We start from the raw sequence: 12,271 nt of genomic DNA, 5'->3' as shown, positions 1-12,271 counted from the left end.
ATTTTCCCATCCTTCAGAAATAACGTCGAAGCTACCATCTCTTTTTCCACTGTACCTTGTATATGTAGTTTCGATCTCTATGTGGTCGTGTGTAAGGATGATAGGGTGCCTCTGAGCAGTGAAGTGACTGAGATGAGGGACATTGGGCTGATTTTAACACAAGATATTTCAGTCAGTATTAGCTAATTTAATGCTTCTTCAGTAAGAAATATTTTAAACAACAGGTTGTAACAAGTAAACGCTTACCAACAATCGAGACGACATCATGCGAGCAGTTAGGTCCATCACAAAAAAGGGCCACTTGGTTTTTACCTTAGTCACAACGGCTTTAGCACTGGCTGAAGGAGGGATGTTGATACACTTTGCAATTTGATAGTTACCAGTCCTTACATATGGTGGTTCTTCCGGATCACGGAGTTGGTATGAATTCTCAATGCCACCAAAATCAAATATCGGGACTTGGAAATTGGAGTTTCCTTTGTGTTTGAAATAGAGCATGGAGTCTAGATTGATTTTGTACGTCTGGTAGAACTCTTGAAAGCCACGCGTCAATGCAATTTTGCCATTTTGAAGTGGCGACCAAAAGCAACGAAAAGCGTTATTCCTTCCGTCAGGCACAACTAGGTCTAGGAATGGGGTACGGTTTGGGAGGTCATCTGGAGTTATAGGTAATGACCGTTACACAGAATTCAAGGTCGGTAAAAAAATTGATATCATCACATAATTTTTGAATTCAAAGGTTTGTAGTCAAGGGAGCTGATTACCAATTTGAACATTGATGGCCTGATTACTGGCTTCAGAAACCTCAACTTGTAGTTCGTCGTGCTACCCTGATCGATATGTAGCTTTCTCTTACCCTTGTCCCTGGAATACGGCATCTATGGAAACTACAAAACAGAGTTCATGTCCACAATTGAATCAAAGCAGAGTCCATTATAAAAACCTCGTACAAGTGAAACTTACGGTCCAAAATCAACAAACATGCATCTTTTTATTATTGGACGGAAATTGGTTCAATTTTTTCACAATGACTACAACTTCTGTTGCATGAAACAGATGAATTTTGTGAACTTTTGAATCATTAACAGTACAAGCTTTAGCAACCCTAAATGCAAAAAATTCCTTCTCAGATGAACAAATGCGAAACCTAAATCCTTCACTGGTTCCTATAAAAAATCTAAAGTTGATTTTAATGATTTTTCTACCATGAAGTTTTTATTAAATGGACATTACGTGAAGATGGTGATAATTACTTATCACTATCAGGAGAAGAGTTAGCATAGATGTTTACCTTAGTCGGTGTTTTTGCGGGGTTGAAGATCTTGGAGTCGAAACCTTCAGCAGCAACGTGTGTTCCTTGGGGTTACAAGGAGAAGTGTTATATGAAAGAACTTGGATACTGAAAAGCAGAAAAGGGTACTTAAGTTGCATGCTTTACGCATATTAAAAAAATTTAAATCTTAAATTAAGTACCAAAACGTTGTGTTTTTAATACTCTTCAAAAGATATTCCCTTCTATCCGAATCCTAAATCCACGTAAATCCCCCATCATCAATGCTTGCAGTTTATAAAAAACATAAAAAAAATTTAATTTTCCTTCAAAAACATTTAATTTCCTTGGAAAATTAAATTATTCAATGTTTGTTATTAACGAAATTAATGATAGGAAAAAATATTACATGTTGAAACACAGTTTATGAGTTAAATTAAAATTTTGAATTCATTTGATTACCGGGATTATAGATAACTACTAGTATTTCCTTGGAAAATTAAATTCCTAAATGTTTTGTTATAAACGAAATTAATGCTAGATGAAAATATTAGTGGTTGAAATACACTATACGAGTTAAATTAAATTTATAAATTAACTTGATAACTGTGTATCAATTTTTTTTGTGACTATTATTGGGTATCTTGATAACTAATAGTGTTTACTTGGAAATTTAAATTGCTCAATGTTTGTTATTAGCCAAATTAATGCTAGAACAAAAATTTACTGGTTGAAACAAACTATAGTTAAATTTCAATTTTGAATTCATTGGATTACTTGGTTTCTTGATAACTGAGAGTATATAACAAATAAATTAGTTTGCGATTCAATTTAGTTTTAAAAATAAATAATTTATAACATTTATTTCGTAAACAACGCGTGTTAAAATGGGATAACAATTCTCAAAACATTTGTGATTCAATTAAAGGGGAGGAATGCAAATTATTTTTCCTTCTATAAATGATACATTCCCAACACATTTTGATAGTCAATTAAAGGGGACTAATTTACGTTTACCAAACATTAGGATAACCGAATAATTGCCTAATAATAACTCGTCTACCACCACTACCACTGATTCGGCGTTTGGATTTAATTCTCATTAAAAAGAACCATTAATTGCCAACTAACATATAAAAAAAACTTGATAACACACATTAATCCACTTTACACCGTCTTCTGCTTCACTACCGTGCCCTATCCCTTCACTAACATCCTAAGGGAGCTTCGCCGTGAAAAGGAACAACAATGGAACCTGCTTTCCGGTAAGCATCTCCTACTTGTATCACCTTTGATCACGATTCACCACGATGCTGTAAAATGTAAAGAATTAAACGAAGCATATTTACAAATTTGCATGCATAAAGAGATCAAGTTTGTGAACTGCACTAGATAAAGATTCACGTAAACATAGGCTATAAATGAACTCTTTTTTTATTTTCATTCCCCTATTTATCATTTGTCATTGTTTTTTCCTGTTGGTTAGGTATATTAATGCATTAAGGAACATACAACAATCGTACAACCAGTTTTATGTCTTCGTACTCTTCGCAACAGATGTACGTTAATGCACAACTCTTCCTTTCTTTTAATTGATATGGTTCTGGTAAAAAAAAATTTCGAACATTAACGCGCCATGGTTTTGTCTTGTTTCACCACAAGATGATATCGAATTCCCACATAATGTCGTGCATCTATTCAAGTGGTACACTACGACGAATATTTATTTAATAGACACTCAACACAATTGCTTCCATATGACGCCGAGGAGAGACGGTGATAGGTTCTGGATTAAGGCAACTGACATAAGGAGGATACGACATATGTATAGAAGATCTTCTTTGCTGAGTGTGGATCTGAGGTACGTTGGTTAGGGTGTATTCTATATAGGGCTGGAAGTGAGTCAAGCCAGCTCATGCGCCAGCTCGAGCTCGACTCGTTAATAGTTCGATAAGCTGAGCTCGTGAGCTGGTGAGCCGAGCTTGAGCTTGGAATTGAGCTCATAAATTAAATGAGCCGAGCTTGAGCTTGGATAAGCTCAGCTCATTAGCTCGTAAGCTAGCTCGATTATATATATATATATATATAATCTATATTTTAATATTATATATATACATTAAAATAATAATATATAATTTTACATATATATTTTGATTTATTCGTTTGTCAATACAAAGAAAATTGTGAGTTCCCAAAATGAATTTTTATCAAGTTCCTAGTTTGTATTTTTTAGGGAACAGAATATATAATTAATTGTGTGGTCTACTCATTTAAATTTTTAATAAATTAGAAACCCAAAAGATAAAGAAACCTAAAGCCTAAAGGGATAAAAATCATGAAATAAAGTGTGGGGGACTGGCGGAGGCGGTACAGAGTACCTTACTACCTTTATAATCACAATATCACGAATCACAATGGTCATTAGTCAATAATAATAAACAGAGAGCCAGAGAAGAATAGGAAGAGTTTTTCCCAAAAGAAAACCTCTTGACTTGTAGTGAATCGGTGATTTACTTTATTCTCTCAAATAGCAAATTAGTTTGTTCGTCGATCTACTTTGAAGTTTCATCTTTTGTTTCTGGGAATCAATTATCAAGTAAGTTATATTTTTTATGTTCTTTCAATTTTTGTTTTTATCTTTTTGTTGATTTTTTTTAATCTTTAGAGTTATTTTTTATTGATTGTTCAACACATTTATTTTTTTTATTGACAGTATTATGAAAATTTCTGAACCTGGAAATCAATTGTTAGTGTCTGCTTCAAATGAAAACATAAATAATATACAAAATGAAGAACTACTTCTTTCTATTGATGGAATATCATCACCAGAAATACAAGTAGAACTTGAAGCAGAAGCATTAGACAACAATGAAGGAGAAAATCAAAATGGAGAAGATGAAGAGGCAGAAAACAATGAAGATGAAGGTGTTATTCACAATAATAAAAGGAAGAAAACCTCCTTTGTCTGGCAACATTTTAAAGAAGTGAAATTGTCTAATGGGATTGTGAAGAATCAATGTGTTCATTGCAAAAGAAAATATGCAGTAACTGACTCAAAAGCTACAAGTCAATTGAATAGGCATTTGAAGAACAATTGTCCTGGCTACAGAAAAATGATGTTGGCAAAACAAAAAAAATTGAACTTTCCTCAAAGCAATTCAGCAGAGCATCCAAATGTCATTGGTCCTATGTTAGTAACTCCTGGTGGAAAGTATGATCATGCAAGACAAAGAGAAGCAACATCACATTGGTTAATGATGCACGAGCATTCATTCAGCATTGTTGAAGAATTTGGTTTTTTATTGATGATGAAGTGCAATAATACTTCTTATGAGAAGACTGGTAGAAAAACGCTGAAAAGTGATTGTCTCAAAGTATATGAAGCTGAAAAGAAGAAGTTAAAGGCAAGTTTAAAAGATGTGAGTAAAATCAGTTTAACTACTGATTTGTGGAAATCACAGAACCAAAAAATTGAGTATATGGTTATCACAGGTCATTACGTTGATACAAATTGGGTACTGCAAAAACGAGTTCTTAGTTTTGTTCATGTTCCTCCACCTCGACGTGGTGTTGATATTGCAGATGCCATTTTCAAATGTCTTATTGAATGGGGTATCGAATCAAAGATTTATTCTATATCTGTAGATAATGCATCCTATAATGACTCATGCTTAAGGACATTGAAGGACATGATTTCAAGGCATAGAAAATTGCTTTGTGGAGGAAAGTTGTTTCATGTGCGATGTTGTGCACACATCTTAAACTTACTCGTTCAAGATGGATTGGGAGAAATAGCAGGAACAATTGAAAATATACGTGAAAGTGTGAAGTTTATCAATCAGTCTGAGGCAAGGTTGCGTACATTCTCCGATATTGTTCAACAATTGCAACTTCCTGGGAGAAAATTGATTCTTGACTGTCCTACACGATGGAATTCAACTTATCAAATGATATCTACAGCATTGCACTTTAAGGAAGTCTTCCCTCGATTCCAAGATCGTGAGCCAAATTATAGATATCTTCCTAACCATGAAGAATGGGAAAAAGTTGAAAAAATAGCTGAAGTTCTACAAGTGATCAATTGTGCAACCAATATCATATCTGGAAGTGAATATCCTACTGCCAACCTTTATCTTGCTGAGGTATTTCGCATTAAATTAATTTTGGATGAAGCTGTTAGTAGTGGACCTTTTTTCATGAAGGAAATGGCTGCCAAAATGAAACTGAAGTTTGATAAATATTGGAGTGAATGTAACCTTCTCATGGCTGTTGCTACTGTTTTGGATCCCAGATGCAAATTGACAGGTCTTAAAATGTGCTTTCAGCAGATATATGGGCAAGAAGCTACAAGAAATATGACATTGGTGCATCAAATCTTGACAGAAATGTATCAAGAGTATGTCATTCTATCCAATGAGCAAGAAGGATCAACTTCATCGAGTGCAAGTGGTGAAAGTAGTATCAACTCTACAATGCAAAGTTCAAACTCCTCACAAACTGGGTGGTCAATAATGATAAATTTTGTGAAGGATGAACAAGCAGTTCCAGCTTTAAAATCTGAATTAGAGACTTACTTGGATGAACCAAAATATTTTCAAAGAGAACATGATGTAACTAGCTTCAGTGCTTTAGAATGGTGGAAGGTAAATCGTGGAAAATATAGGATATTATCTAGAATGGCAGCTGATGTTCTTGCTATTCCAATCTCAACTGTGGCATCAGAGTCAACTTTTAGTGCTGGTGGAAGGGTAATTGATACATTTCGATCCTCACTAAGTCCGACTACAGTTGAAGCTTTAATTTGTGGAGGAGATTGGCTTCGAGTTTTTTATGGCCTAAGAAACAAGTCTAAGGTTGAAGATAGCTCTGTGGAGATTGCATTACCAATTTAAGGTGTCAAATAAATATTCAAAACTTGATAGTTGATAGGTATAAGATGTAATGTTTTTAGTTTGTTAAATATATGGATGCATTGTTTTTTATTTTGTTATATTAAAATTATAGTTTTTTTATATAGAACTATAGATTATGTTCCTGTTATTTGAGCCAGCTCGTGAGCTCTAGCCAGCTCGTGAGCTTTTTGTGAGCTGAGCTTGAGCTTAAGAAATAGGCTCGATTGTTAATGAGTCGAGCTGTGAGCCGAGCTCAATTTTTGTGAGCCGAGCTTGAGCTTTGTCTGGCTCGGCTCAGCTCGGCTCACTTCCAGCCCTAATTCTATATGATAGTTAGGGACATTAATCAAAAAGAGGAACCTCCATGTGTCGTTGATGACCTCTACGCCTCCAAGGTGTTGCCCAAACATATTATACACAGCCTGTCATCGCGGTGCGGTGCATACTTCAACAAAGAAGCCTAACTAAGGGTCTATCACACCGAAATGTTCCTAAGGTCGCACCGTAAAAGCCAACAACAACAGCATGACGATACTCAGCAATCAAAGTGAGCATCATCTTTAGACTATTATCAGCACTAAATTGTTATGTATTCAGTTGTTATTCCTAACTTTTTTTGAAATTTACTACAGTGTCAACAAAAGGCAACAAGGTGGGGGGCTGACGTAGGTCCTAGTAAGCGGAAGTGACCCACAACTTCCCCTGACTTGTCCGTGAACCATAGATCAAACTAGAAGATACCTGCAGATCTTTAAGAGTTTCTCTGTAGTGTAATTATATTTAAATGTTTTTGTGAATGTGTGTTATTTTGTCTGTGAAGTGCTTTGTTTGACATTTGATGAAGGTTTGATATATTTTGAACATCATGAACGCCATAATTTTGTAACCCTCGTGTAACATGGGTTTATTTCATTTCTTCTTGTTCTTATTTTTTAATTAGGATGCCCTGCCTGTTTTGGGTTTAAAGTTAAAACAAAGTTATTGAAACTACTATGTTGACATAATATTGAATTCCTAACAGGTACATTGTCACTAGCCCGTTTATCTTTAAATTGGATTTTTTGGGCATAGTGTGTAAGGCTAGTCGTTGACGAAACTTTTTATTTAATAAAAATAGCTTTAGAGCCCTTGAAACAAAAAAAATTGAAACACAACCTCATGCACCAAGCCAATATCTTAATGTCAAACTAAGAAGGTGCTATTCAACGTGTATAGTTCCAAACAAAAAGACTTACTATGTCCACTACGTTTCTCCCAACAACTTCAACTACATCATGATATCCAAAAGATTCCAAACTACATGAACTTAAATACATTGTAACTCTACTCGTTATATTTGAATTTAAGCTTCATGACCACATCCAAAAAAGGAACCAAAATGATCAATATTTTTACGATAGAAACCAGTGACATATAATGGACTGTATTTTTAAATTAGAGACCATTTATGCTTTTGTGGTATGTAGCATGGGGTTCCTTTAATTCCACAAAACCTAATTATTATCTATACAAACGATAGGACATTCTGTTGTAACTAAATTAACAAAACCAAACTAACCTTCACCGTGAATTGTAGACTAATTCACACATCGATAATGTGTTCCTGTCCACCATCTGATCCAACTTTTCATCCCTTGTATGGAATGATGAACAACATTTTTGTCCCCATTATAATACGCGGGATTGAGGCATCATTGAAAAGCACGAAAGCAAAGTCACCGGAGTCTTTGTCCCTCCGAGGCATCACTGTCACCCTACGAACCACTTGACCAAACAAGTTGGAGAAAAAGTCAGCAATGGCTTCCGCAATTGGCATAGACTCTCGACCAAAGCAGACGGTCAGTGTCTTTGGACGCTCCTCGTCGTCCAGCACCTTGTAGACGTACTTTTGCGTTCCCTTTTCTTGCTGAGTTTGTCTTCCTTCTTATTGCGTATGCATTCGTCGGGCAGTGTAATGTCCACTCAATACCTTTGGCACAACAGATCTGCCCTCGTCTTGTGGGTTGTAACCCAATACTCTTGCCGGATTCCTCTGATAGTCCAACCACCCGGCATCCATGTTAAGGTCACCAAAAATTCTAGAGTTCATATTTGAGAGGGTATCGGGAATTATGGTTAGGAGAATGGATCTCATCCCATGAATCTGGGATACTATGACCTCAGTTCTCAACGCGTATCCCAAGGTTTCGAGTTTTTCGGATTTCTCCACAACCCCTGATAACACGAGAGATAGTAGGCATTTCAGACATATGACACAATCTTCAGCAAGACTATTCATAAACCAGCTATCTTTATTTGTGGCATTTTGCATGATACCGCTCATTCTCATGCTCTCCAATGATAGGAAAAATAAGATGACCATCAAGGACTGTGTAGCTTCACGGTGAAAGACTTGTGTCAGCGTCTTGAATGCAGTTCGATCGATTCCATGGAACATGTCCAAACATTCAGTTGCCATGCTTGAGGGCTTCCTTCTAGTATTCATGTTCTTTGCGGCAGAATATGGAACAATATAGTTTGTAGTAATTTTTGTGCGTATTCAACTCACTCGAAGCCTCCTTCTTGTACTCATGCAGCATGGTCTCCACTTTATTGCACCATGTTGCTGCTCGTAGTCTTAGACTAACCATCACCTACCTTGGAATATTAATTAATGGCCTTAATTATGTGGGATATGGTATTATGGATACCACTAGGTGCGGTTTAGAGTTTCTTCTTTTAATAGAACATGCGTTACCTTTATCTAATACGGATAAATTGAAGTTAAATTGAGTTAACCTCCCCATATTTTATGAATCATGCCAAATTATTAAGCTTAAGTAACTTTATACCAAATCTGAGTTTTAGTATTATCGGTTTAGGGTTATTAGTTTATGAATTAGTGCTTAGGGTATATATTTTATGATTTTTGTGGTCCAATGTGTACGGTTTATGGATTTATGTTTCCGATTTTAGGGTTTACGGTTCCCAGTTTACTTTTTACCGTTTATGACTTAAAAATTATGGTTTTGGGTTTACGGCTCGCGGTTCAGTTTCACGGTACAGTGTTCAGGTTTAAGGTTTTACGTGGTATGGTTTAGTGTTCACAGTTTAGTGACTAGGTTTTGAGATTGAATGGTTTCGTACCTATGGTTTATGGTTTAGCCGTTGACGGTTTAGGGTTCAGAGTTTACGGTGTACGGTCTATTATTAAACAGTCCACTGTGTCTAGTTTAGGATTTACATGCCATACTCGATGTTTAACGGTTCTATTGTTTAGGGTTAATGCTTTCCTATTTATGGTTCATGGTTTACGGTTTAGGTTAAGTAGTTTAAGGTAAGCGATTTCCGGTTCAATGTGTACGGTTTACAGATTTATGTTTTCGGTTTTAGGGTTTACGGTTCGCAGTTTACTTTTTATCGTTTATGACTTAAAAATTATAGTTTCGGGTTTACGGCTCACGGTTCAGTTTCACGGTACAGTGTTCAGGTTTAAGGTTTTACGTGGTACGATTTAATGTTCACGGTTTAGTGACTAGGTTTTGAGATTGAATGGTTTCGTACCTATGGTTCATAATTTATCGGTTTACGGTTTATAGTTCAGGGTTTACAGTATACGGTCTATCATTAAACGGTCCAGTGTGTGTAGTTTACGATTTACAGGCCATACTCTACATTTAATGGTTCTATTGTTTAGGGTTAATGCTTTCTGGTTTACGGTTCATGGATTTGTGTTTCCAATTTTAGGGTTTACGGTTCCCAGTTTACTTTTTACTGTTTATTACTTAAAAATTATGGTTTTGGATTTACGGCTCGCGGTTCAGTTTCACGGTACAGTGTTCAGGTTTAAGGTTTTACGTGGTACGGTTTAGTGTTCACGGTATAGTGACTAGGTATTGAGATTGAATTGTTTCGTACCTATGGTTCATGATTTAATGGTTTACGGTTTATGGTTCAGGGTTTATGGTATAAGGTCCATTATTAAACGGTCCAGTGTGTGTAGTTTACAATTTACAGGCCATACTCTACGTTTAACGGTATGGTTTAGGGTTAATGCTTTCCGGTTTACGATTGATAAACCCCTATTTTATGATTCATCTTGTGCTTAAATTGAGTGTTTTTATCAATTCTTCACCTACTTATTCATATGAATTTGCATGGTTTTACAATTCCTTCCTTATGATATGACATATGAGAAAACATGTTTCCTATGCTTTAAAAATATTAAATTTAATTATCCTTTATTACCATTCGATGCCGTGATTTGTGTGTTAAGTACTTTCAGGTTTTATAGGGCAGGAATGACTTAAAGGATGGAAAGGAAACATACAAAAATGGAAGGAAAGCACGAATTGGAGTTATTGAAGAAATTGGCAGCGACGCGTCCGCATGGATGACGTGAATACGTGCTTTGCGAAAAGTGGCATCTGCGCGAATGCGTGCATGGCGCAAACGCGTGGTTCATGTGAAACACAGATGACATAGACGCGTGACTGACGCAACCGCGTGGAAGAGCAACACTCCAGATGACGCGACCGCATGACCCACGCAGACGCGTGACGTGTGCGATCTGCAGAAATTGCGGAAGTCGGCCCCAGCAACTGCTGGATCCTTTTTTGGTCCAGATCCAAGCCCAGAGAACACAGATTAAAGGCTATAAATTGGGGAATCCATCCATTCATCAAAAAAGGGAGGATACAACATACATTCATACATAGTTTTAGAATTTAGATGTAGTTTTTAGAGAGACAGGTTCTCTCCTCTCTCTTAGGAATTATGATTAGGATTTAGGATTTATTTTATTGGGATTATTTCTTCTTCATTACAGGTTCAATGTTCCTTTTATTTATCATCTCAATTTAACTTATGAATTTTCTCCATGTTGGATGTGATTTCTTTTATTAATAATTGAGGTATTTCAGACATATGATTTTTATTTAGTTTCTTATATTCTTGGCTTTAGTTGATTAATTGGTGACCCTTGAGTTGTCAAACTCATCGCGATTGATGATTGTATCTTTGCTGATTGATTTAGATTCCTATAACTCTGGTCTTTCCTTAGGAGTTGACTAGGACTTTAGGTGTTAAATTGATTTTTCCACTTGACTGATCTTCATAGTTAAAGGTTGACTTAGTGGGAGCAAAAATATAATTCTCATCACCATTGATAAAGATAACTAGGATAGGACTTCCAGTTTTCATACCTTGCCAAGAGTTTTATTAATTATTAATTTTTTTTATTATCAATTAAGTTACTTGTTCACACCTTTTCAAAACCCCAAAATTTACCTTTGCATAACCAATAATAAATCATACTTCCCTGTAATTCCTTGAGAAGATGACCCGAGGTTTAAATACTTCGGTTATTAATTTTATCAGGGGTGTGTTACTTGTGACAACCAAAACTTTTGTACGAAAAGATTTTCTATTGGTTTAGAATCTATACTTACAACGCGATCATATTTGTGAAATTCTTTACCGATAGAAAATCCGATCGTCAAAATGGCACTGTTGCCGGGGAATTGCGAACGTGTGCCTTATTATTGTTTATTGTAAATATTTTTTTCTTTACTTGTTTATTTGTTTTTGTTTTCCCTTTTTTTCTCTCAACTACTATGAGTTCTCACCCCTCTCGATTTGAGTTTGGTTCTAATTTTATTGAAAGGAATGGAAGCTATAATAGGAATATGCATCAAGGTCTAAGCAATCAAAGATGGATGGAGCCAAGAGGGTATGATCAACCCTTTAGGCAACAACACCTTCCAAGATATCATGGACAAGGACCATTCTACAATGCATACCAAGCTGATAGATATGGTGGACCCCCTTGTAGTTACCAACGAGCCCACCCTGTGCTCATAAACCATCCTCTCAACATAGCTTCGAACCACCACACTCACAAGCTCCTTTTCACCATTCACCACCATGTGATCCTTATCCGCCCCAATTCCAACCCAATTACTCCCAAGAACCACCACTTCCCTATGTACCATGTCCATATCCATCACCTCAGGAATCACAGGCTCACTTCGAAGAATCAGAAGATCAATTTCATGCAACCCTTCATCAACTGGAGCAAGCAATAAATCAATTATCTTCCAGACGTTCGGACACTCAAGGAACTCCCATA

General features: G+C 36.0%; 2 protein-coding genes across 2 annotated transcripts; one reads left to right on the top strand and one right to left on the bottom strand.

Moving 5' to 3' along the window:
• The first annotated feature begins 2,518 nt into the window (after window positions 1–2,518).
• Window positions 2,519–6,162, top strand: LOC112722940 (zinc finger BED domain-containing protein RICESLEEPER 2-like). The gene is made up of 4 exons (XM_025774172.1): window positions 2,519–2,535; window positions 2,757–2,829; window positions 2,974–3,131; window positions 3,984–6,162. The coding sequence occupies exons 1-4, from the start codon at window positions 2,519–2,521 to the stop codon at window positions 6,160–6,162; spliced, it is 2,427 nt and encodes an 808-aa protein (XP_025629957.1).
• A 1,627-nt stretch (window positions 6,163–7,789) lies between these two features.
• LOC140182580 (uncharacterized) lies at window positions 7,790–8,620 on the bottom strand. The gene is made up of 2 exons (XM_072229698.1): window positions 8,132–8,620; window positions 7,790–8,035 (listed from the first exon to the last, which is right to left on the bottom strand). The coding sequence occupies exons 1-2, from the start codon at window positions 8,618–8,620 to the stop codon at window positions 7,790–7,792; spliced, it is 735 nt and encodes a 244-aa protein (XP_072085799.1).
• Between the last annotated feature and the right edge of the window lie 3,651 nt (window positions 8,621–12,271).

The sequence above is a fragment of the Arachis hypogaea genome, chromosome 1 (assembly GCF_003086295.3).
Source record: "Arachis hypogaea cultivar Tifrunner chromosome 1, arahy.Tifrunner.gnm2.J5K5, whole genome shotgun sequence".
Lineage (NCBI taxonomy): Eukaryota > Viridiplantae > Streptophyta > Magnoliopsida > Fabales > Fabaceae > Arachis > Arachis hypogaea.
This window is presented reverse-complemented; position numbering and strand designations above follow the sequence as displayed.

What these genes read in the sequence shown, in the direction of transcription:
- LOC140182580 (XM_072229698.1), bottom strand. Translation starts at nt 8,620, where the DNA reads ATGGCAACTGAATGTTTGGACATGTTCCATGGAATCGATCGAACTGCA. An exon ending in GCAGATCTGTTGTGCCAAAG is followed by an intron (nt 8,036 to 8,131) that starts GTATTGAGTGGA and finishes TACGTCTACAAG; the next exon opens with GTGCTGGACGACGAGGAGCG.
- LOC112722940 (XM_025774172.1), top strand. An exon ending in TCGTACTCTTCGCAACAGAT is followed by an intron (nt 2,830 to 2,973) that starts GTACGTTAATGC and finishes CATCTATTCAAG; the next exon opens with TGGTACACTACGACGAATAT. An exon ending in TTGCTGAGTGTGGATCTGAG is followed by an intron (nt 3,132 to 3,983) that starts GTACGTTGGTTA and finishes TTTTATTGACAG; the next exon opens with TATTATGAAAATTTCTGAAC.